Here is a 26,005-nt window from a genome sequence, read left to right as displayed (position 1 = left end):
ATGAAAAATTATAGGACCGTTTACTTTAAGCGGGAGCGGAGCAGCTCCTCGTTCAATCATCATTCACACAATTCACTGATTACATCGCTCCATATTTTCTCGTGATCTTTTCGATCACAGCCAACGCCATGACTGCTCCTTTCTTATTCCATTCGGAAATGAACCCACTTCTTCTTTGATTATGGCGGCAAGGGGAAATTACGTAATTCTGGATATCTAAAACGTAATGCCCAACACTCAAATGACGTTTGAGATATCTTTAACTTTCATTCTGCCTAGGCGAAACTGAATTACAGATATCTGCAATTGTCATTTAAGATGTGTGACGAGTTGAATGTCGTTTTCCTTGAAGTCATTGCAGATATCTATAATTCAGTTTCGCCTAGTCAAAACTGAATTACAGATATCTCTAACTATCGTTTCGACTAGTCAAAACTACGTCACAGATATCTCTAACTGTCGTTTCGACTAGTCACAACTACGTAACAGATATCTTGAATGAAGTTGTTGATATCTACAATGTAAATTCCGGATAGTCAAACTTAGTTAATAAATGTCAATTCGGCTTGCCATATGCCATACATTTTGACTAGTCGTAACTCCAGTTAGAGATATCTACAACTTCATTTCGCCTAGTCAAAACTTAATTTAAGATATCTGAAAAGGGACATGTAGATATCTTGAATTGAGGTGAATTAAAGATATCTTGAACTGGAATTATGACTAGTCAGAATCAAATTGTAGATATCTCAAACTGGAATTACAGATATCTACAATTCAGTTGCAGATATCCGTAATTCACAAAGTGGATATCCGCAACTGAATTGTAGATATCCGCAATGAGAAACCCCATAGACATGAATGGCGAAAATGACGTAATTTCGCCTAGGAGGAATGTCTTTGTGGATATCTGAAATGACAATTGCGGATAGGAGGAATGTAGTTGCGGATATCCGAAATGTTAGTTTTGACTAGGCGAAACTGAATTGCAGATATCTGCAATGTAAATTCTGGATAGTCAAACTTAGTTAATAAATGACAATTCGGCTTGCCATAGGCATCGGGCTCCGTATCGAGTAGGATTCACATAGGCGGAATGACGTAGCGTGTGACGTTCGAGGCTTCATCTCAGGCTGTTCCGCGATATGGGTTCACAATTGGCACATTTTTGCAAAAAGAAGACACTACCCAGTTCCAAGATCACTTTAATGGCTATGTTATTAATCACTCATTCTCAGTCATCATGCAGTTATATTATTACAATTATTAGTAGACTACTGTATTTGAGACTGTATTCTATTTAGCCCGGGATGACTTAAAATCTTTGTCAAATGATTTGTTTTCTACCATGAGCTCGGGAGATATTTATGAACGGCACCCTCACATGTATCACTGAAATGACTTTAATTCTCAAATGTTTTGATGACGTTTGTTTGACGAAGCAAACATCAATCATCACAGGAAACTCTTTCATCATAATTTCATTCACCACTAGGTGTCCCTAGCGTACTAATTAGAAGCTTCGGGGTCGAACCACTTTGATGGTTCATCTGGCTGCGAGGCTTTGACGTTTCATGAGGCATCATCTCGGCATCACTAGTACGGGTAGCATAGAACTAGCGTTAGGGGGCTCCATGATTGCTAAATCTAATGAGGTAAAATTGCCAATAAGGAAGGAAAGCATAGTATGCCTTGCGACTGTGCTTCGCAATATGCCTTGAGAAACCCAGTATGCCTTTTGAAACACCTGGAACGCCTAAAGGGCGTTCTTGTATCATGACGGAAACGCCCAAGCCTGCAGATGGACCCTTCTCGATAGATGAGCAACGTTTACTTCAGTCCACTGGGTAGGCTGGTAGATTGATCTATCCAGCACACATTTAGGTGGACACGCCCACCAGATTTTCGAAACGGCTTGGAAAGGCTAATCCCACTCTCACCTGGTGGTAGGCCTATACTATTTCTCCTTTAAAGGGCTCAGGTCATGCCACCATGGGGCCACTACGAATTCTCTTTTTTGCATAGGAAATTTCCTTTCCTATGGAGATGACCCGGAAATGTTTGGAGGAAAGGTGGTTCGAATTCTAATAATGCTTAGGAAAGGAGCTTCGATGCTTCCTTTAACCTTCCTTTAGCATAGGTTACTCCTGGGCTGTTTCCCAAAGTGAAGGCTGCAGCCAGCCTTGCTAGGACGCGTCCTTGCTAGTCGCGTCCTATGGAGATGAGACTAGAATGCTAGCTCGAGTGCTTCCTAGCGTTTGTATCGTCGGACTTTGGGAACGACTTGGTAGTGTGGAAGCGCTTCCGCTTTTTAATACTGCGTGTCCGCTTGTACACACATGTGCGCTTATGAATAAAACATGGCAGCAATCAAGCTGATCGATATTTATTTGACTTTTGTCTGTTATGAATGCGGTCATGTCTCCTTCGCATGGAGCCTCTTTGGGGAAGTCACAAAAGCTTTGTTGTGGTTGATCGAATTGTCTTTATTAAAAGGAAAATCCATTCAATTTTTATAAAACTAAGTGAAATTGTCTGAGAACTTAATTCATGCATCACATTTACAGTACGGTTGATTACTATTATGCAGGGGGGAAAAGACAAAGAAAGATGATAAACGTGTATTTATTTGGATATATTATTTAACTGATCTGATTAATTCATTCATATATGCCTACAATCTACCAGTGCTTTGAACACATACGTTTATCATATAAAATACAATTATATACGTTCATTAAAAATTACAAACATTGCAAATGATCGGTTGTGTATTAATTTTACAACATTGGATAGTGGCACTATCCCTTCCACCGGCAAACAAATGTTTGTGCGCCACCCTAAGGCGCACAAAAGCCTCCGTTTGCTGGGCTGACCCTAAAAAAAACGATTCAACACAAACATAAATAGGTATACATAAATAATGTAATATTGTGAGCGAGTAAATTGACATTGGTGACAGTGGTGTTTAACACCAGCTACGTCCATGCAAAATATAGCAACGTATCATTAAGTTGCAAAAACGTTTGAAAAGTGGCACAGGTCTTGAGGGGAAAAACGGTCTGTCTAGTTACTGGACCAGATGAAATGAGACGGAGAGGTAATAAAGTCTGTCGGCACGAGGACCTTGGATTTATTAAGTAAAGTGGCAACGGTTATACAGAGTCATAAAGCGTGAGAGATCGAATATGTCTAAGTCCCTAATCAGCGCTGATGGTTCGTCCAGAGCTTCGCCTCCGTGGAAGGTCTGCTTCAGAAGAAGATCAAGAGTCCCTGTGTGATACAGTTTTATGCTGTATCCTCCTCTTGATGAGGTGTGTGCGTTTGAGATGTGTGTGGTTCTGTGTGTTTTTGCTGGACCTTGGCTCCCAGGCCCTGGATCTTCTTGTGTTCCTCCTAACGGGGGAGAGCTCTCAAATGTCTCCTGTGTGATAAATTTAAACGGGGGAGTGCCCCTCCGAAGTGTCTTGTGTGTGATAATTTAATGTGGCTCTCAGGCCCCTGGTATGGGCAGGTGTATCTCTTGGTTCCTCCTAACGGGGGAGAGCTCTCAAAATGTCTCCTGTGTGATAAATTAATGTGGCTCTCCCGTTCTTGAGGATGACTGGTGCATTGTCTAGAGTGTCTACCATTTGCCTGCTTGGGAAATGGGGCCTTGGCTCTGGCCTTGACCTGACTATATTATCATGTTTGTGTTATGTGTTAAAAGTTGACTATATTGTAATGTGACTGCCATGTGATGTGCTCACCAGGCTAGGGTAGGAGTTAGCTATATTTGTAATGTACATGTGATGTACTCAGCAGGTTATTTTGCCCAACAGTCTTTAGGTTTGATTATTTGCATTAACATGATGAATCTATAAAAAGCAATACGGCACAAAATATTTCTGAAAACTAATATAACTTCACTTCGTTTGAACGTGTACTTCTCTGCCATTTTCAAGAACCCGCCCAGTGAACGCAGAGGATTGTGGGTAGTTTTGGCTCGTCTAGGATGCAGCGATGCATCCTTGAAAAATCTCGGAATTCTCAAAAACAAAGGACGCAAAAATGGCGCGGCTTTCGAGTGTCCTCAACATTGGAACAGTGCTTGTCGGCGTTCTATGACGTAGCGTCCTTAAAAGGGCGGCCGTTGAGCACGAGCATGCTTCCTTGACATTGGGAAACAGCCCTGAGCTTCCTTTGCGAAAGGAGATGGTGGTATCCCATAATCCTTTACGGCAGCAATATTTAAAGCAACATGCAACCGACGAAGTTTACCGACACTACGCGAAGACGCATGAGCGACGCGGTAAAGCAGAAGAATAGAAGTGAAGAAAATACAATTGATAATAATGGATACCAATTCTAGAAAACAATTTGAACATAAATTAATTAATTTATTGCTGGTTAGTAACCACATAAAAAACAACATAAGAAAATAAAATGCTGACTTCACATTTAAGAAAGACTGGCAGTTAATTTCAACATCAACATAAGTTTAGTTTAGTTTTCAAATTTGAATTGGAATTCAAGTGGCCTAAAATATTCCCGTTGGCCAAGTCCGACCGAAGGGATTCTCACTGTTGGCGATAACATGATTGAAATCAATACAAGAACGCATGGATCAAAGAGCGCTTGTTTTCGTCAATCTTCAGACAATTGTGGTTTCACACTAGAGACGCTAGAGGTCGGCCATACCCGCTTTCGCGCAATGACGTCGGTTAGGAAGAGTGAAGTCGAATTAATTTTAAATTGATGTCTTTTCCTATGTTCGAAAGGAAGCACCTCTTCATCTCTCCTTGACCCGATTACGTTTTCCACAAAGGTTAAGGACAGGAGGAATAAAGGTTAGGAGATTTGACTATTCGTAGAGGCCCAAGGTGTGTGTGTGTGTGTGTGTGTGTGTGTGTGTGTGTGTGTGTGTGTGTGTGTGTGTGTGTGTGTGTGTGTGTGTGTGTGTGTGTGTGTGTGTGTGTGTGTGAGAGAGAGAGATTAACTGGTACAAGCCGTTTGGCACAGGGAAGGAATGATTTTCATAGTGAGATCACAAGTGGATGTGTCCACCCTCCCACATATGAAGGATAGATGAGCAACGTTTGCCACAGTCCACTGGGTAGACATCTAGGTGGGCACGCCCACTTGTGATGTTACTGTGAAAATCATTCCTTACCTTTGCCAAACGGCTTGTACCAGCTAATCACACCCACACCTGGTGGCGACATGAGCCCTTTAAAATATCATGTCCAGAGGCGTCGTCAGCCCCTTTTTACTGGGGCACGTGCCCCAGTAAAAGTCTCCAGTGCCCCAGTAAAATTCCATTGATCATTATTAAATTAATCTGCAGAAGCGCCGCACTCGCTATGGAATCGACAGGATTCATCAAGTACATCTCCTGCTGCCTCGGGAGTCTTCAGTCGAGCCTGCCTCTTACCAGCCAATCAAAAAACGAAAGGGGCTACATAAAAGCCAATCAGAAAATAGCCCTATTGTATCTGGGTAAGATTTAACGCAACAACCAATGAAATCAGTTATTTACGGATTCGTCCACGTGACTCTTCTGAATGTTTCAGTGGTAAAGTGTGTAAAGTATGACCAAGTGTTTCTTTCTGTTCAATAGTCTAGATAGAACTTTATCAATCCCCTGTAGGAGAAATTTGTTAATAAAACAATAATGGTAAAAAAAATAAGGAATCTCCCACTTCCGGCTTCCATGAAAGAGAACCATACTAATTCACACAATAGCGTTGATGCAAATCTAGCATTAAAGGTTAATTTAAGGAAGTTCTCTCCAGTCACGCTGAAACTAGTTTGCTAGTAGTAGCGCTTTAATTTGCAGTGTAAGAGAATTCTGAGAAATCTGAATGCTGACAAAATTCTCAGAATTCTGACACTGCAATTTATTTGCACGCTACGACTAGTGAACTACTTTAAAAAAAACTCGACACTGCGACCAGGCGACAAATGACTGGTGAGAAGCTTCTTAAATTAACCTTTAATGCTAGATTTGCAGCACTTTAATTCCCGTCAACTTTGTTTTCTAACACCAGCATTTCCACAACTATGCTCATGTTCGTGACTGCTATAGGCCTACAAAACCATTTATAGTGCATCTATTTTTCTGCTGGGTAATGCAGCTTTAATTTGGGCTCTGATTCTGAATAAATGCCGCTGCTGAACTGTGTGAATAAATAAAGGGAACTGAAATCTAAAGAAGACACGTGGTTTTGATGTAGGCCTACCGTGAATTCCAGCTGAAAGTGGAACATTGCTGCCATCAGGGGAAATTAATGTAACCTAGGCATATTGTAAGTAGCTTTCAATTCCTTGTTTTTTTGTTGATCATGTTTCGTTGGAAACCACGGGAGCTGGAAACAGCCCAGAGTAAGTCATCTCCTTTTTTAACGTTACAACAAATTCACAACTTGTTTGACACAAACAATGACAACTTGATTGCTGTTAAAGAATGTTGCCCACATAATTAGCACCAGTTTTTCAATACTGAGCGTCTGTAGCCTGTAGTTTTATAGCACACACACACACACACACACACACACACACACACACACACACACACACACACACACACACACACACACACACACACACACACACACACACACACACACGTGCACACACACACGCGGAAAATGAATAATGAATGAAAAATTGTCTGTCTTCAAAACTTGAGGAAGTTTTAGTGGACAAAAACTTCCTTAACACAAAAAAGGAAATTATGGATATACAGGGTGTTTTTAACATATATGGATCCAACAATGTTCCCAACACTGACACAGATAATTCAGATCATTGCACTCACAATTCCTGTAAACAGTTGTAGTTGTGAGCGATCTTTCAGTGTGTCGAGAAGGCTCCACACCTGGCTTAGGTCAACCATGGGGCAAGGAAGGCTTCACCAACTTTCTCTTTTGTCCATTGAAAAGGAGCAACTATGCAAAGTGAGTCAAAGCCACGTTATTGACCGCTTTGCCACCATGAAGGCGCGGCGATACAGCTTAATAGTGAAAAAATAATCATTAAAAAAGGCTCTATGCAGTAGTGTATGGCCTTATTTAGTTTAATTTAAGAGCTTTGATGGTTCTATAACATTTTCCAGGTTGATTGGTGGCAATGAGCCACCTCACCTTAAGTCAGAAATTCTATTAGTTTTAAACCTTGTTTCTTGCCTTTTTAGTACATGTCGTTCTGGCAAAATTATGCTGTTTCCACACAGCTTCTAAATAAATATAGATGTGTAGACTTCTCCTGATAAAGAGGTGAAGGTCATAAAGAGACTTTTTGTTTATTTGTCAGTTACCTTATTTGTAAATCTTTGAGATGTGTATGTGTTTAAATAAATATAATTGTACGGTACTCATGAATCCATCTTTGCGTCTTTACCTTTACCAGTGCTTTAATATAGCCTACAATATGACAGTGACAATGATTTTGAAGCTTGTACATACCCTTCTGTATCCATCTATTTCATATTGTGCACACGTAAAAAAAAAAATGTTGGCAGTTGGGGGCCTTTGCCCCAGTAAAACTCTAGGTCTAGCAACGCCCCTGATCATGTCAATGGTCAACGTTCAAACATAGCAGTTGTCAGTTTTAGCCAATACTGATTAAGGGTTTGATTACTTTTTCTTGTGAAATACTGCCTCCTGGTGGCGTGCAGGGCTGTGACCATGAAGCCATTCTGTGCAAAATGAAAGGCCTTTAGCCTGGGAACCAGACCACTCTCACCCAGGCCTCCGTCTGCAAAACAACCGGGAGTGGTGCGTTGGTTGTGCCTAGCCATGACTGTCGGGACGTGACATCATTGGACACCACTGTCGTCTGATACATGACCCATCACCGGGTCACCTCGGACCCCGCTGTCGTCTGATACATGACCCATCACCGGGTCACCTCGGCCCCCGCTGTCGTCTGATACATGACCCATCACCGGGTCACCTCGGCCCCCGCTGTAGTCTCCAGCCCATCGGTGAGCCGCCTTGTCGACCCAGTCGGTATTGGGCCTATCTGTTAGTTACCTGGACAGTTGTCATGGTTTTGTTAATGTTGCACGCCATCGTTTCTTCATGCATATGACCTTGCATATTACAATGGGACAACTTTAAATGGGGTGATTTCCTGATCTCACCCCACTTATCACTAATGGTGAAATCATGATCCCAACCCAGCAATTATTAATGTTGATTTCATGATCTAACCCCAGTAATTACTTATGGTGAGATCATGATCTCACCCCAGTAATCACTAATGGTGAGTTCATGACCTCTCCCCAGCAGTCACTAATAATGATTTCATGATCTCACCCCATTAATCACTAATGGTGAATTCATGATCTCACCCCACTAATCACTAATGGTGATTTCACAATCTCACCCCACTAATCACTAATGGTGAGGTGGGGATGTGACACAAGCTTGTTGGCCGAAGCCTGTAGCTAGTGACGTCCTTTTATAATGTTGATAGGCATGGGGTCCACCCTAGTCTAGAACCCTCTGGTCTGATGGCAGGAGAGAGGATGAAAGAAGGGGTGAAACGTGAGGATTCACGTGTCAAACTCTCCTTTGGTGTGAAGGGAAAGAGGAGAGGAAGTTGCAATTATTCGTGGGTTTGGTGATAACAGTTTGCAATAAATAACATGCGTCTTACAAAAAACACATGTAAAACAAAAATTGGTCGTCTTGAAAGCAAACCACTCAAATGAAATCAGCTGTATTAAAAATGCCACACGACTTTGTCGCAAAACATTTTACGACAGCCCGCAGTGATGTGATTGGCTGTTGTTACTGCCGTAAATCGAGGTTGTTTCAGGACGCATGGGAAGCTCTGAGGTAAACGTGTTTATATTTGTAACGTGTTAACTTCGTAAAAATCCGTTTAAATTGTGTGGGTAACTTATCTTCGGTCTTCACTGATACCCGTATTTAATAACCTCCTTGCCATTGAAGCGTTATGTACTAGTAATGCTTACATACGTGTTGTAGCTTCACATGGAGATCACTTATTATGCCATTTGGCTTTTAGAAACGTTCGAAGCATTACTTTGATTTAACTCTGAGCTTGTTAACTTATACTATCCCTGTTTATCTGGTCTGTTTGTCGGCCTGGTTTGTTATTGCGCCAAAGAAACGATAACATGGAAACAAAAACCAAAAAGACATTTTCACCCAACGGAGGAAAGAAGTTCGACAGGAAGTTCAAAGGGAAAGGTGAGATATAAATATACATATTATAGATAGATATAACTGATCACTGATTCTCTCTGTCTATCATGCTGCTCACTATGGACGTAAGATCAACTCTGATTTCATAACGACCTCTTAATAAAGGCCCATCATACTAATAACAATCACTTAATGAGTAAATTATAAAGGATCATCGTTAAAGACATATAATGACAACACTAACTTGATATGATAATCTAGCATCGTAATGAAGACCTAACTTCATATGGTATGATAGACAATCATCGCACCTCTTCCTTGAGGGGAAACTTTGGCTTAGGAGAGAAAATCTTTCATTAATTATCAATAACCTCATTAACAGCCTATAGAGAATATCCATGATATGATAATAACCATGTAAGCTCTTAATTTACAAGTGGTGTCATTCTTTGTTTAGATTCCATGGGGACCAAATTTGGAGGGAAGCCCGGCAGCAAACCCGGCTTTAAAAAGCAGTTCAAACCATACGACAACTCACACAAGAAAGATGATGGGGGGAAGAAGAAGTTTGGATTCACGAAACAAGAAGGTCACAGCTTTCAGAAGAGGAAGATGCCAACAGACGATGGTAGGAGTTCTTCTGTCTCACAGAAGCAGTTTGTCTAGAGGCTGCTGAATCTACGTATTAACACTTGACCAGTGGGGCGTTGTTTTGCAGCATCTGTCTGACTGACTTATTGGGATTTTGATGGCTATCCTCATATCAATTCACATCGATTTCCCCGAAAGGCCTCTCTCTTCCCATTCCTATCCAATAAGAATATACAGCTGGATGTTAGGATGCAGGGTGTCCGCGGAGGTCTTAAAAGTCTTAAAAAGTCTTAAATTCATTTTTCTAAATTTAAGGCCTTAAAAAGTCTTAAATTCGTCAAAAATGTCATATGCTGGTCTTAAATTTATAACTCGGAGGTCTTAAATTTGTCGGGGCAGGGTTATTTTATTTATTTTCTTTCTCGCGGGACTTTTCGGGAAGGAGATGTACGAGGGGCTACTTTCTTGCTAGCTGCATATATAAACGGATGTCTGCGCGCTTGCTAGCTAGTCTGCAACAATGGGTAAATGCAAGTTCAACGTCAGTTGGCTGGAAGACGTCCGTTTCCGAGGTTGGCTAGCGTCCGTTGCCAACCCAGAACAGGCCAGATGCATTCCGTGCAAAAGTAGCCTACATTCAAGCTCGGCACCATGGGGATTAAGGCTGTCGTCAGCCATATGCAGAGCCAAAAACATAAAACCTCTGCCAGGAGCCACACACAGACCCCAGCCATTTCTACGTTTTGCATCTCTGCTGCGGCGGTGGCGCCGCAGACGGTCCGCGCTGCTAGCACTGACCTGAGGGTAGCATTTGGTGCAACACCAACACTGAAAGCGGAGGTGTTGTGGATTCTAAACACAGTGGTCAAGCACCAGTCCTACAACTCAAATGAGGGGATAGGAGATCTCTTCGGTTTGATGTTCCCTGACTCTCAAATCGCGAGCACCTTTACTGCTGGAAGGGACAAAACGGCGTATATAACTCGCTTCGGACCAGCGCCTTTCATCCGAAACGAGCGAATCTGCAGCGTCAACAAGGCCAACAAGCACGCCACCCTAGCCATATTATGGGCAACCGTGTTCCCCTTGGCTGTGATTTGAACTTTGAATTCCTCGTAGGAGTTCATAATAATACATTGCTCGCCTTGGATGAAATACACCGCTCTTGCGCGATTTATTTTGCATAAGGGTGAGTCAAATGACGCGAGAAACGCCCCTTTTATGTGAACGCGCATTGAACCTAAAGCGGAAAACCTGGTTCAACTAATTGAATCTAAAGTGAGCGTCGTGGTACCATTTAACTGTGATTGAGAGTTGCGGCTCTGTCGAGCCAGGTTTTCCCAAGAAAGCCTGGGTATGTTCAACGAGGTTCGTGGTATACCCCCCAGGTCTTACTGAAGGCATTTATTTAATACCATAAATACGTGCTGGTGCACCCAAATTAAAAATGTAGGCGCACCAGTGCACCCAAGGAAAAAGTTAGTCTGGAGCCCTGGACTATCACTTTATGTTCAATGAACAGACAGAAAGTAAACTTGAATGAGTCTCATTGAGTGACACACATGCTATGCTTGGGTTGTAATACAGCGGGATCCCCCCCACCATTGCGTGTTTAAGGTCTTAAATTTCATTCAAGGTGGTATTAAAAAGGTCTTAAAAAGTCTTAAATTTGACTTGCTGAAACCTGCAGATACCCTGGGATGGCATGAGAACAGCTGGATGAGCAAGTAGTAATTAGTATCAGTAGTGATTATTGATGTGAAGTTGTTAGTAATAGTTGTGTTTACATTAATATGTTAATGGATTTTATGAAAAGTAACTGTACTAGGTTAAAAGAGAGTAATTGTGTTTATTGAAGGCGGACATGGACAAGGAGTTCAGAAGAAGATGAAAATGACAGCAGATGGAGGTAGGAAAGTGTGTGTGTGTGTGTGTGTGTGTGTGTGTGTGTGTGTGTGTGTGTGTGTGTGTGTGTGTGTGTGTGTGTGTGTGTGTGTGTGTGTGTGTGTGTGTGTGTGTGTGTGTGTGTGTCTAAATATACCATTTTATCTAGTATCTGTGTGAGATAAAATGAAATGTCTTCGTTGTTACAGCCTTATAATTGTTACATGGTGATTGACTATCACATTGTTTGGATTGTACCCTGTACCCTTTCTTCGTGGCTACAGCCCTATTTTTAAATACGGCTGTAGGACTTACCGGAAACCCTGAAATGAACCGAAGCCTACATTTTGTGAACCGGTCCACCCCTAATAGCTATATATGCTTTGTGTAGAAAAAACAGACTGGGACGACTTCAAGGAGCAGAAGAAGGACTTGAAGAACCACCGACAGCAGTCGGAGAAGAAGGACATCTTTGACATCATCTGTCGCGCAAAACAAATCTGGGAGGCACTGCGGAGGTACTCACACTTACACTCGCACTCACTCACACTCTCACTCACTCACACTCTCACACTCACTTTGTAATGTGTGTGTGTCCGTACAGAAAGGACTGCACCAGTGAAAAGAAAGCAAAGCTGATGGATGAGCTTCATCGCATGATCCAGGGCAAGATCAAACAGGTGACCCCTCACAACTGACCTCTGACCTCTAGGCACACCAACAGAGACAAACATGAATTTCAGAGTTTTAAATTGTGTGTGCGACTGGGTGTTATAATGTGTGTGTGTGTGTGTTTGTGTGTGTAGTTGGCGTTCGCCCATGACACGGTCAGAGTGCTGGAGACGTTCATACAGTTCGCCAACCATGAGCAGAGACAGGAAGTCTTCGAGGACCTCAAAGGTCAGAACTAATCAATTTAACCTCTCTGTTGCCGCTGGTTACCGCCATGTCTCCGTCTCTTCTGTTGCCGCCGGTTTCCTCCATGTCTGTTTCCCCTCTGTTGCCACCGGTTACCTCCATGTGTGTCTGTCATTGGGTCTGGTCTGCCTAACAGTGAGTCTTGAACAAGTTAATGCATCCCAAGTGGCTCATCAGACGGCGTGTGGGGGTGTTTCAGTCTGTGTCACGCACCAAAGGGGGCGGGACAAACGTTGGACTTCGGCCAATGTCTGCATGGTTTTCCATACTGAGTATGTTGGCGGTGCTTTACTTAGTGAATATGTGATGTGCTACCTAACCAGAATGTAATCACGTTTGATGTTGTTGATTAACAGCTGACATGGTGTTGCTGAGTAAGTCCAAATATGGCCGGCATCTGGTGAAGAGACTCCTCATGTACGGGTGAGTTCCCCCCCCCGCAGCTCTTCCACCCTCCTGACTGCTGTCCACACATGAGTAATGTTAGTAGGACTGTACCCACACTGGTTATGTTAGTAGGACTGTACCCACGCTGGTTATGTTAGTAGGACTGTACCCACGCTGGTTATGTTAGTAGGACTGTACCCACACTGGTTATGTTAGTAGGACTGTACCATCGCTGGTTATGTTAGTAGGACTGTACCCACACTGGTTATGTTAGTAGGACTGTACCCACACTGGTTATGTTAGTAGGACTGTACACCCGCTGGTTATGTTAGTAGGACTGTACCCACACTGGTTATGTTAGTAGGACTGTACCCACGCTGGTTATGTTAGTAGGACTGTACCCACGCTGGTTATGTTAGTAGGACTGTACCCACGCTGGTTATGTTAGTAGGACTGTACCCACGCTGGTTATGTGGAAGAGAGCGACAGACACACACTAACCGCCCCTTGTCATCTTGGTGTGTTCTGGTTGCCGTCACAGGAAGAAGGAGCTGGTTGCCGAGGTAATGCAGACGTTCAAAGGAAGCGTGCGTCCCATGCTTCGCCACGCCACGGCGTCGGCCATCATCGAGTACGCCTACAACGACAAGGCCGTCCTCGCCCAGAGACTGATGCTGACAGAGGAGCTGTACGGGAACACCTTCACCCTCAGCAAGGTACACACACACACGCACGCACACACACAATGCTTGTTACTAGTTAGCTACCAAGATAACTAGTAATAAGTAACAACACCTTCTGTTCACTTCCCAGTGTGTCCGACCCTAGTGAAAGTTGTGTTAGTTACTTACTAGTTAACCTGCTTTGTCAGTCACCAGAGTGTCTGACCCTGGAGAAGATTGTGTTAGTTAATAATAGGGATGGGGATCATTGATATTTGATCATATCAATACCATTTTCGATACTTTTCTATTAATTGGTGGAAATATGACACGTTTTTATTATTTTAATAATAATAAATGAACGACGGGACTCGATAGTGGTCGATGAGCCCAAACGTTAATGATTTTCGGGTTTTGAAAGAAATTGAACCGGGTTTCGATCCCCATCCCTAGATATTAACTAGTTAACCTGCTGCGGTCAGTCCCCATAGTCTCTGACCCTAGAGAAGGTTGTGTTAGTTACTAGTGACTAACTAGTTAACCTGCTGTGGTCAGTCCCCAGACTGGCCAACCCTAGTGAAGGTTGTGTTAGTTACTAGTGACTAACTAGTTAACCTGCTGTGGTTAGTCCCCAGAGTGTCCGACCCTAGAGAAGGTTGTGTTAGTTACTAATTAGTTAACCTGCTGTGTCAGTCCCCAGAGTGTCCGACTCTAGAGAAGGTTGTGTTAGTGACTAGTTGCTAACTAGTTAACCTGCTGTGGTTAGTCCCCAGAGTGTCCGACCCTAGAGAAGGTTGTGTTAGTTACTAATTAGTTAACCTGCTGTGTCAGTCCCCAGAGTGTCCGACTCTAGAGAAGGTTGTGTTAGTGACTAGTTACTAACTAGTTAACCTGCTGTGGTTAGTCCCCAGAGTGTCCGACTCTAGAGAAGGTTGTGTTAGTTACTAGTGACTAACTAGTTAACCTGCTGTGGTTAGTCCCCAGAGTGTCCGACTCTAGAGAAGGTTGTTGCGGCCGATCCTGACAAGCTGCTCCGCATCCTGGATGAGATGAAGTCCACACTCACACCCATGGCACAGAAGTAAGACGTTTGCTTGTGTGTGTAACCTGTGTGTTGGTAATGTGTGTGTGTGGAGCGAAACCTGTGTTGTGTTGCAGGTATGTGTTGGTAACTGTTTGTGGTGTAACCTGTGGTGTTGCAGGCGTGTGTATGTGTTTTATGTTGCAGGGGTGTGTTTGTAATGTGTGTGTAACCGGTGGTGATGCAGGAGTGTGTTTGTAACGTGTGTGTGGTGTAACCTGTGTGTTGACAACGTGTGTGTGGTGTAACCTGTGTGTTTGTAACGTGTGGGTGGTGTAAGCTGTGTGTTGACAACGTGTGCGTGGTGTAACCTGTGTGTGGACACCGTGTGCGTGGAGTAACCTGTGTGTGGACACCGTGTGCGTGGTGTAACCTGTGGGTTGTCAACGTGTGCGTGGAGTAACCTGTGGTGTTGATAACGTGTGAGTGGTTTAACCTGTGTGTTGATAACGTGTGCGTGGAGTAACCTGTGTGGTGTTGATAACGTGTGCGTGGTGTAACCTGTGTGTTGATAACGTGTGCGTGGTGTAACCTGTGTGGTGTTGCAGGGAACAGGTCATCAAACACTCTCTGGTCCACAAGGTGTTCCTGGACTACTTCCTGTGTGCTCCTGAGAAACAGAGAACGGTGGGTTCCTTGAGTTGGTTAGTGGGAGTTAGTATTGGTTAGTAGGAGTCATAATGACTGGTTGGTGTGGTCCTGGTTTGTCGTGGTAACCCTTATGACTGACCCTCTGCAGGAGATGATCGAGGCCATCCGAGAGGCCGTGGTGTACATGGCGTACACACACGACGGGGCCCGCGTGGCCATGCACTGTCTCTGGCACGGCACCCCCAAGGCATGCACGCACACACACACACACACACACACACACACACACACACACACACACACACACACACACACACACACACACACACACACACACACACACACACACACACACACACACACACACACACACACACACACACACACACACACACACACACACACACACACACACACACACACACCGTAATACAGTTGATGTAGCTGTGCGTGCTTGTCGCTGTGGTAACGTGTGTTTTCTCCCCACTGTGTTCCAGGACAGGAAAGTCATCATCAAGACTATGAAGACGTACATGGTGAAGTTCGCTACGGTAAGACCACTGCCAGGTTTGATACGTTTGACAATGTGTGCATCGATGATCATTGAATTGGTCTTACGTGGGTGATATTTTAATTTGCTATATATTCAATATGATTAATGAATGATGTTCCTGTTGTTCAGGGGGAGTTTGGACATCTGGTCCTGCTGGCCATATTCGACTGTGTGGACGACACCAAGCTCATCAAACAAACCGTCTTAGCGGTAAGACGGCCACACAGTGTTCCTCTTCCCACGGGGGCCTCCCAGCCTCCCCGACCACACACTCATTTCTGATGTCAGAGTAAGAGCCCTCTCCTCCTCTCCACCCTGTAGGAGCTGCTGACCTCTCTGGACGAGGTGATCAAAAATAAGTATGGGAAGAAGGTCCTGCTGTACCTGCTGAAGCCCCGTGACCCCGACCACATCCTGCCAGAGGTCATCAAGTTCCTGGAGAAGGGAGACAGCAACGCACACAGGTGACCGACAAATGAGTTCTGGGTTTGATGTCTCAGCAGAAGGAGGTGGATTCAATGTTATCATTAAGTGCATCGCTTCTGTTTATCTTTTAAGGCAAAAAACGTGTTGAATAACTTAGATTTTTTTCTATACTTCCAATAAAGGAGTTCAATTAAGGAGTGTGGATGTTTTCAACGTTTCTTGTAAAAAGTGTTTAATGAAATGTTTGCAATTTTGTCTTGTAAAAGTAAATTAGAAATTAGAATTAAATCATGTGTTGAGTAGCTTTTATTATTTCCAATCTTTCCAATACATTTTGTTGTATTTAATATACTCTGCTGTTCAAGTGAAAAAGGAGTTGCGTTAAATAGTCATAATCTTTGTTAAAAGTTTTGTTTGATATACTCCTCAATGGGTCCAGTAAAAATGAGTTGTGTTAAATAGTTCAAAGGAGTTGTGTTTTATATACTCCTCAAAGTCTCCAGTAAAAATGTGTTGTGTTAAATAGTTTGAATCTTCTGGTAGAAGGAGTTGTGTTAAATATACTCTTCATGTCTTCAGTAAAAAGGAACCAGAGATCCGTAAGAAGGAGCTGCTGGAGGTGGTGTCCCCGCCCCTGCTGGAGTATCTCCGTGACAACGCCGTCAGCATGGTGATGGACAAGGGTCTGAGTGTCATTGTGAGGGACATCCTGCTGTCAGCGGCGGGGGACCTCCGGCCTGCCATGAAGGCCGTGGCAAAGCCCGCCTCCCTGGAGCTGGTCCCGGGGGGGATTAACAAACAGGTGGGTCGGCCTTTCACACGTTGGCAAGTTCAAACCGCAATAGCATCCGAGTACAAACTCACACGATGACCACGGTCTCAGCATCATCACGCACGCACGCACGCACGCACGCGCATCATGTTTACATGAGGATATGGTGTGTCAGTATTGTTATTGTAATGTATTGTTGTTGTGGTGGTGTGTTAATGTGTTGTTATGTTGTGTCTGTAACGTGTTGCTGTTGTTGTGTGTCTGTAGCTCCACATGGCGGAGCACCCAGCCGGCCATATCGTCCTGAAGTGGCTGATAGAGAACGACAAGGCGCTGGCGGAGCTCGGTAGAGAAGGTACCACCTCTCATTCCTTCACAATAAAAGCCCTGCAGAGGCTTCAACATGCCACTGGGAAGCAGTTCAATGAACGGTGAATCATGTGCGCTGCCGTCTGTGTGTGCCTCAGAGCGGTTCAGCAGGATCCTCGTGGACACGGTGGGGGAGGAGCAGCTCGGGACCTGGGTCGCCATCAACAGAGGGGCCCTGATCCTCTGCAGGTCAGCATCATGGTCTTCATGTGGTCCGTCTCAAAGCTTGTTTTCCTACTGTAAAGTACTGTGGTTTAAAGTTGTATGTCTTTGTGTGTGTGTGTGTGTGTGTGTGTGTGTGTGTGTGTGTGTGTGTGTGTGTGTGTGTGTGTGTGTGTGTGTGTGTGTGTGTGTGTGTGTGTGTGTGTGTGTGTGTGTGTGTGTGTGTAGTCTCCTGAAGTGTGTGGACCAGAGTGTGGTGGAAGAGGTCCGGTCGGAGTTGGAGGCCATCGTGCCTAAACTCCGTAAGATGACCGACAACAAAGGAGTAGAGAACATTCTGGAGCAGCTCTCTGCTCAGTGATACTGAGCACATGCATCACACCACACACGCATACACACCGTCTCCAAGCGTTGTTTAGAATTACACTCTCCCATTCAGATAAACCAAATCATTCAATAATGAAAGCAGTGAGTGATGTCATGCCGCTCTACAGCGCGAAATAGAAGTCCTATAGGCTGTTTGCTCTGGTTCCCAACCATTACGTCTGATCCTTGTTAACTGTTCCGTTTCTATTTGCAGAAATAATTGAATAATAAATGTAAAAACATTTATTCTATGTGAAACTGAATTATATAAGTTGTACTTACTGAAAATATGTGTATTAAAATAGCTTTGTCGACATTTGTCATTATTTTTTAACTTATACTATATGCTTTTTGTGGTTTTAAATTTTGCATTACTTTCATAGAAATGAAACTGTCAAGTTACACTTATTGGCCTACTAATGGGTATTACACCAGTTGGCGACCATACAAAATACAAGCCTATGATGGAAATAATTTAGAATTCAAGAATGATTTTGTTTTCATATATTGAAGGAACTCTAATTAGTAGAGTTTTTCAGTTTGCAGTAGCAAGCTGAAAAACGAAACTGAGGAATGGAAGCTTCATGAACTTTTATGCAGCTTCCAATATAGCAGGGGTTTTCAAAGTGTGAGAGAGTGAGCCCCCCCTCAGAGAAAAAAATTCAGCTGAGCCCCCCCCCCCCCAATTTTTTATCTAAGCATGTTTTAGCTTAACCTTTTTTAAATACATTTGAACATCTTAATCTGTGTAAACTGCCAGTTTACAGATTCATTCAGGGTCCCCGACTCTGAATTTTCTGAGTCGAATCAGATCTGCCTTTTCAGTCCAGAGATTCGACTATTCGGCGGGGTTTGTTTACCGGCGTTGCTATGGTGACCTCAATTATTATAACCAACTGAAAACAACGCCGGTTTGAAACTAAAACTGTGATTCTGAAAAAAGTATAAATGCTATCAAAATTCCGTTTAGATAGTATTGAAGATACAAGTGTGTAGATTTGTTTAATGGTTTGAACGATGGTAAACGGTTGAAAAAGGAATGAGTTACGATGTCTAGAAGTAGGTGTATCAGAATGGGCTGACGTCTTCAATGAAAACAGCTGAAAACGAAGCAGTATGAAACTAAACTGTGATTCTGAAGACATTTTAAATGATATCGAAATTCTGTTTCGATATTATTGAAGATACAAGTGTGCAGATTTGTTAAATGGTTTGCACGAAGATAAACGGTTGAAAATTGATTTAGTTATGTTACTTCTACAGTTGAAATACGACTGATGATTTGAATCATCGTCTTTCAGGGTTTTCTTCGGGTTTATTTTTTTCTCACGTCGCGCCCCCCCTGAAGAACTCTGGCGCCCCCCAGGGGGGGCGCGCCCCACAGTTTGAAAACCACTGCAATATAGGATTGTACGATGTATGGTCGCCCAAAAGTGTAATACCCAATAGGCCTATGAAACAAAATTACGTGAAGTTAACTTGAACATTTGAGTAAAAGTAAAACAATAATCACACCAATATGTCAAAACTATTTGAATACCCTGATTATTTTTAGGAACTCATTGTTGTGTGCATTTGTTCCCTCCCGGAATTATTATGGTGTGACACGCCTTTGCGGAACGGGAAGAGGAGACAGCCTGCTTGTTTTACGACTATTTAACCCCGAGTTTGGTCGTAATAATCAGTTTAGTGCAGTATAAGAGTAGTCAGTCCCTCTGAGTGTCAGCATGGCCATCAGCGCGGTCCACCTGGAGGCGGACGCCTTCCTTGTGTGCATGAACCACGCGCTGAGCACGGAGAAGGAGGAGGTGATGGGCCTGTGTCTCGGCGAGATGGAGACGGACCGCATCGTCCACATTCACTCCGTCATCATCCTGCGGCGCTCCGACAAGAGGAAGGACAGAGTGGAGATCTCCCCGGAGCAGCTGTCCGCCGCCTCCACCGAGGCAGAGCGGCTGGCGGATCTGACGGGGAAGCCCCTGCTCCGGGTGGTGGGCTGGTACCACTCCCACCCCCACATCACCGTCTGGCCCTCTCACGTGGACGTCAGGACCCAGGCCATGTACCAGATGATGGACCAGGGCTTCGTGGGCCTCATCTTCTCCTGCTTCATCGAGGACAAGAACACCAAGACGGGCCGCGTCCTCTACACCTGCTTCCAGTCCACGCAGGCGCAGAAGGGCGCGGAGTACGAGCGGGTGGAGGTCCCGGTGCACGTCGTGCCCCGGGACTCGGTGGGCAAGGCGTGTCTAGAGTCTGCCGTGGAGTTGCCGCGGATCCTGTGCCAGGAGGAACAGGACACGTACAGGAAGATCCACAGTCTGAGCCACCTGGACCCCATCACGAAGATCCACAACGGCTCCGTGTTCACCAAGAACCTGTGCAGCCAGATGTCCGCCGTCAGCGGGCCCCTGCTGCAGTGGCTGGAGGACCGGCTTGACCAGAACCAGCAGAACATCGCCGACCTGCAGCTGGAGAAGGAGAGGCTGCAGCTAGAGCTGGCCAGCATGTAGCTCTATAGAACTCAGTATGCACCGAGCTCACAGACATGAAGCTCTATACACACTGTACGCCTTTAATACTGTCTGTTCTATATGGAGCTGCAAAACATGTAGCTCCATAGAACTAACAGTATCAATACTTATAGAGCTGTACAACATATAGCTCTAGAACTAACAGCATAAATAATGTCTGTTATAGAGCGGCACAACCAATAGCTCTAGAACTACAAATATAAATACTGTCACCTCTATATAGAGCTGCCCAACATGTAGTTCTTTAGAACCAATAGTACCAGTTCTGTCTGTTCTATATAGAGCTGTCAAACATATAGCTATATATAAGTAACAATACACTACTGTTTGATATAGAGCTTGCCAATTTATAGCTATATAGCCCAAACACAATGATAAGAAGTATTGGTTAATATAATATGCTGTGCCTCTATATAGCAGTAACAATAGACTATCTTCTATTTTCTGTCAGTTATATAGAGCTGGGCAACATATAGGTCTATATAGAACTAACAGTATTTACTATAAGTATCTGAGCTGGCCAACATGTAGGCATCTTCCGCCTCTGACCTGCACTTCCTTTCTGACAAGCAGAGGATTTTAATGATTTCTAATGACCTGTTTCAAACATGCTTTCCACTGCGATTGAACATTAAACTGTTGGAGCCGTAAAAGATGTCTGTCCTGCGGGTGTGTCGGCTCTAAGCTTCGGACTGTGTAGCGATGCTGGCTAACCTGCAGAACACGTTCCTCCGGGTGTGATGCAAATCGTTCATGTCGTTTCTTGCTTCATTTAACACCTTGGCCATTGGTATGTTCGGGAAAACTTCATTTATAATTGGGGGACTTTAATAAAATATTTTAAGGAAGATTCCCACTGGGTACAATTTTGTAAGTTTTTTTTATAAAAGTTAAACTTAATTTATGTTGACAATGATGAGATATGGTCAGTCTGTTTTAGTTTTCATAGACACACACACACACACACACACACACACACACACACACACACACACACAACCAGGACCGAAGTGATTCATTTCAGACACGGTTCTGGAATTCTCTAACCTATGTGGCCATCATCCTATTTCCTCCTAAATGTCTCTGAAAAGATAAAGCAACTCATTTGAAATATGAAGAAGTGGTGGTAGGGTCCGGCGTCCCAGCTGAAGGTCTGTACCAGACCCCCAATGTCCACAGTCTACCTCTAGGCCTGCTGGAGCACTATGCCCCCCTGCCTGCTCCTTAGTGACTTAATGACACTGAACTCAGACACATTCAATTAATATGAGTAATAAATTAATATCAGAGAAAAAAAATACAATATTTGCGCTTGTGCTACTCAAAGAGGTAACGATTACTTTAAATCTACCCGTGAGGAGTCTCCATGGAGCCTCCTCACTGGTTAACCGAGTCTCCATGGTCCTCCTCACAGGTTAACCAGTGAGGAGTCTCCATGGTCCTCCTCACAGGTTAACCAGTGAGGAGTCTCCATGGTCCTCTTCACAGGTTAACCAGTGAGGAGTCTCCATGGTCCTCCTCACTGATTAACCTAAGGAGTCTCCATGGTCCTCCTCACAGGTTAACCAGTGAGGAGTCTCCATGTTCCTCCTCACAGGTTAACCTGTGAGGAGTCTCCATGGAGCCTCCTCACTGGTTAACCCGAGGAGGCTCCATTGTGCCCCTCACAGGTTTACCCTGCACATGTATGCCTGGTCAGACCTCATCGGGCCGTACCAAGTGGGCTGAAGGGAGAGGGGCCCCTGTTAGATTAAGATGCTTCGGAATGTTTATTAGTCACTTATGTAATGCACAAGCGTTATAACAACGGGACTTAGGAGCTTAGGAGCTTAGGAGAAGTATGTTCTGAATACTTTAAGGCCCCCCTTAATGATTAAGAATGGGGCGGGTGAAATTGTATTTAGGAGAGTGCTTAGTTTGGGGGGGGGGGAGAATGTCTTGTGAAAGGATAAAGTATTTTCCATTAAATCCTGCCCTCTGTGGGTTTATGCCTTGAACTTTGTTCTTGTTTTGTGCACACTCCTATAGCAGCTGCTTGCTACCGTCTCACCGCTAAACTGTGCAGATTAAAGAGTCATCCGAACTTAAAATAATTTGGGTCATACATTTCAGTAATAAAGTTACAATAACATACAATAATCATACAACAAGCATACAATAATCCGAGGCTCAGATGGGAGTTCCCCCTGCGTCTCTTCAAGATCTCCACAAGGAGAAATCCCCAAATTGGAAATCACCCTGCCTCCCTCCGAGAGGTCTGCAAGAAGAAGTCTGATGCCTCGGCGGAAGCAAGCAATTCATGATGCTGAGAGAAACTGGCCCCCAATTAAACTAAACTATTGGTTAACTAGATGGTCATCTATTGATGAACCTCCTCAGGATGTCATACGGGGTCGTGGCCGTGTCCTGTCAGTTGGGACCCTGGGCTCTCCCTTCCACGAGGGGTTCAGTTACAGCTTTTTAACACATCCCCGGAAGGGGTCACGAAAACAGGCACATAAAAACAAATGCCACTAAGAGAAAATGAATGTGAAAATATAATTTCCCTTTACACAACCTATCAATCACACTATTAATGACTGGTTATCCCACAGTCTCCGTTGTCATAGTGACAAACCTGTCACCTCTAGCAATCAGCTTTTGTGTGTCGAGAAAATATGTGCAGAACCTGTGTTCTCTCTCTCTGTGATCTATCATGTACAGACGTAATGCAGATCAAAGTTGAACAGTTTCAAGCAAACTGTTTCCGTGGAGATATAAAACATAATAGTGGATTATACTTGGAGAGACACACACGCACACACGCATGGACACACGCGCGAACACACACACACACACACACACACACACACACACACACACACACACACACACACACACACACACACACACACACACACACACACACACACACACACACTAGAGATGGTAAAAGGCTGAGATGGTTCTTGGTATGTTATTGAATTGCACTGAGAGCTCACATTCAGAGAAAACAGAGGTTTGGGTCAGAGTGCAGTCCCATGCTCTTGTGTGATTGGTGGGATGTTAGTGATGTCATTTATGACCTAAGGGAGGCTTTCTGCTCTCATTGTGGTTTGGTTTCCTCCTGGCTGTAAAACCTAATGACTCATTACAAAATATTAAATATTCACGAGATTTTGCTGTCTTCATCTTCTCCTTCCCTCTCTTCTCTCCAGCCCTCCATCTTCTCCTCCCTTCTCTTCCCCTCTCCTTCTCCCCCATCTCCTTCCTCCCACCCCCTACTCCTCCCCCTCTCCTCCTCTCTCCCTTCCCTCCCCCTCTCCTTCTCCCCCCTCTCCTTTTCTCCCTCTCCCTTCTCCTTCTCTCCTTCTCCAAACCATTATGTTTATTTCCTGTGCTGATGTAAAGCATCTTCACTGCTGCAATCTCTCCCCCATATAACCACACATCACACACCCATATATCTCGTACTGTCTCTTATGTTTTATTCATGTGCTTTAAATGTTTTTTAAAGCCTAACCCTCACTCACAGAAGAGAGTATAAGGACATATAATATATGCAGGAAAAATACATCCTATACACACATATATGCATACATATATTATAGTAAAAGATTCAAATGAAGGCGCATATTGAAGGCGCAATTCAGGCTGACTATATTTGTTGGTGAGAAGAACAAGAAGCACAGGCTAGTGGACAATGCTAAGGAAGATATTAGACTTTAAAGCAATATATTTATTGGTCAATAAACAATGATTTAAACCACTTACATTTCTTATTCCTTTCTTTGTTGTAACATTTATATATTTTATAATTTACATACCGACTGGTGTTTTCTAGTCAACAAATCCAAAATAGAAATATAAGTAAAAAGATGTAAAATAGACCACAACACATTATTAAGACAATAAATTAAATAAGGATAGATTAACGATTTGAAACAATTTATTTATAGGTAAAATAACTCATTTAGCACACACACGCGCACACACACACACACACACACACACACACACACACACACACACACACACACACACACACACACACACACACACACACACACACACACACACACACACACACACACACACACACACACACACACACACACACACACACACACACACACACACACACACACACACACACACATCCATCCATCCACCTGTTGGACGCACTGGGGACAGCTAAAAGTTGGAAGGAATAACAGCTCCGGCGCTAGGACCTGGAGGCAGCAGGCATCCGTTCACGGCTGACTGACTGGAGAAACACACAAGTGTCAAACCTCCACCCTAAAGGAAGCGATAGCCACCAGCTCCACCTGCTTCTCCGAGGTCTACGCCGCCGTTCCCTGACATACAACCTCCTCCGCCTTCCTGGACATTTAGTCAGCTTTTGAAGGGTTTGTTGGGCGAGGTTGGATCATCCTGGGTTTCACCGAGCGGCCAAGACGGTGAAGATGCACTGGGTTCTCGGTTCGGGAGGAGACGAACGGGAGAGCCTGGACCACACCGCTGCTGACCGCATCTGAGCTCGCTTTATCACCGTTGACGTGAGTACAAAACCCGCTCTTATGCCGTCTTATCAGGACGTGGTGTGTGTGTGTGTGTGTGTGTGTGTGTGTGTGTGTGTGTGTGTGTGTGTGTGTGTGTGTGTGTGTGTGTGTGTGTGTGTGTGTGTGTGTGTGTGTGTGTGTGTGTGTGTGTGTGTGTGTAACGCGGGGGTATGAGTCATAGGTCCGTGGACTGCGTGTTTCCAGACGAGAGACGAGGCAGGAGAGACGGGAGAACTGTCTGCAGAGAAACTCGTTTGCATGAGAGGCGTTCCAGTTTGCAGCCGAAACGCATTTTCATGCAAACGACTTTTGGTCGTGATGTGTGTACGTTTGTAACTGCATGATTTTGTATGGACACACAATTCGTGCAGTTTCAAATGAGAAATGCCGCAACTTTCCAACCTAGAAAACTTAGAACTCCGTTTACGTCACAAGATCAGATTGTTATTTTCTATCGATGCGAGCTCAGCGTCCACATCAAACCAAAGACCGGGAGCTGTGCTGCAACACTCATGTTGTGGACGTCTCGTCTGCCCCTGACGGCAGGTGAGGGGTGTCCCGTTGGCAGGTGAGGGGTGTCCTGACGGCAGGGGAGGGGTTTCACGTGGTCCTGGGGGTATACAGGGTGAGGGGTGTCACGGGGCCCTGAGAGTCTTCAGGGTGAGGGTGTCCCGGGGTCCTGGGGGTCTGCATTGGGAGGGTTAACGGGGATACCCCCTGGCGGGCGGGCTTATGTATGGCCTCGGTGTTAAAAAAGCGTCAAATGAACAAGTCGTATTTACAGGGAATCGGTTCTAGCGCCAATACAATGTAGTATTATTAGGTAGCACAAAGTAAATTGAACACTATTGTTTGCCAATCTTCACATTGTCCCGATTTATAACGACAATAGACCGGTCTATATACTACTATTATAGTATAATATATACTATACTGCTGCTCATTATGTATACAGTGCATAGAAGTTTGTTGGTTAATATGATCTATTATTCATAGTTCTTGTATTGACG

At 44.1% G+C, this 26,005-nt stretch overlaps 2 protein-coding genes across 2 annotated transcripts; both read left to right on the top strand.

The window, feature by feature from the left end:
- Window positions 1–8,735: 8,735 nt before the first annotated feature.
- On the top strand, window positions 8,736–18,253 carry LOC130372393 (pumilio homolog 3-like). Its single transcript, XM_056578381.1, has 19 exons — window positions 8,736–8,825; window positions 9,121–9,203; window positions 9,616–9,786; window positions 11,608–11,658; window positions 12,025–12,151; window positions 12,238–12,313; window positions 12,440–12,533; window positions 12,908–12,974; window positions 13,480–13,654; window positions 14,578–14,681; window positions 15,230–15,308; window positions 15,421–15,519; window positions 15,770–15,823; window positions 15,955–16,035; window positions 16,147–16,289; window positions 16,831–17,053; window positions 17,291–17,378; window positions 17,491–17,581; window positions 17,783–18,253. The coding sequence occupies exons 2-19, from the start codon at window positions 9,131–9,133 to the stop codon at window positions 17,913–17,915; spliced, it is 1,929 nt and encodes a 642-aa protein (XP_056434356.1). The 5' UTR covers window positions 8,736–8,825; window positions 9,121–9,130; the 3' UTR covers window positions 17,916–18,253.
- A 1,176-nt stretch (window positions 18,254–19,429) lies between these two features.
- On the top strand, window positions 19,430–21,359 carry LOC130372396 (lys-63-specific deubiquitinase BRCC36). The gene has a single exon (XM_056578385.1). The coding sequence runs from the start codon at window positions 19,648–19,650 to the stop codon at window positions 20,431–20,433; it is 786 nt and encodes a 261-aa protein (XP_056434360.1). The 5' UTR covers window positions 19,430–19,647; the 3' UTR covers window positions 20,434–21,359.
- Window positions 21,360–26,005: the final 4,646 nt, after the last annotated feature.

This window comes from Gadus chalcogrammus, chromosome 19, assembly GCF_026213295.1.
Source record: "Gadus chalcogrammus isolate NIFS_2021 chromosome 19, NIFS_Gcha_1.0, whole genome shotgun sequence".
Taxonomy (NCBI): domain Eukaryota; kingdom Metazoa; phylum Chordata; class Actinopteri; order Gadiformes; family Gadidae; genus Gadus; species Gadus chalcogrammus.
The sequence above is the reverse complement of the archived record's forward strand: the minus strand, read 5'-3'. Positions and strand labels throughout refer to the sequence as shown.

Bases quoted from the DNA above. Each gene is read 5' to 3' on its own strand.
- LOC130372393 (XM_056578381.1), top strand. From the start codon at position 9,131: ATGGAAACAAAAACCAAAAAGACATTTTCACCCAACGGAGGAAAGAAG. The intron at 15,520-15,769 runs GCATGCACGCAC...ACTGTGTTCCAG, and splicing joins TCTGGCACGGCACCCCCAAG to GACAGGAAAGTCATCATCAA. The intron at 15,824-15,954 runs GTAAGACCACTG...CCTGTTGTTCAG, and splicing joins ACATGGTGAAGTTCGCTACG to GGGGAGTTTGGACATCTGGT.
- LOC130372396 (XM_056578385.1), top strand. From the start codon at position 19,648: ATGGCCATCAGCGCGGTCCACCTGGAGGCGGACGCCTTCCTTGTGTGC.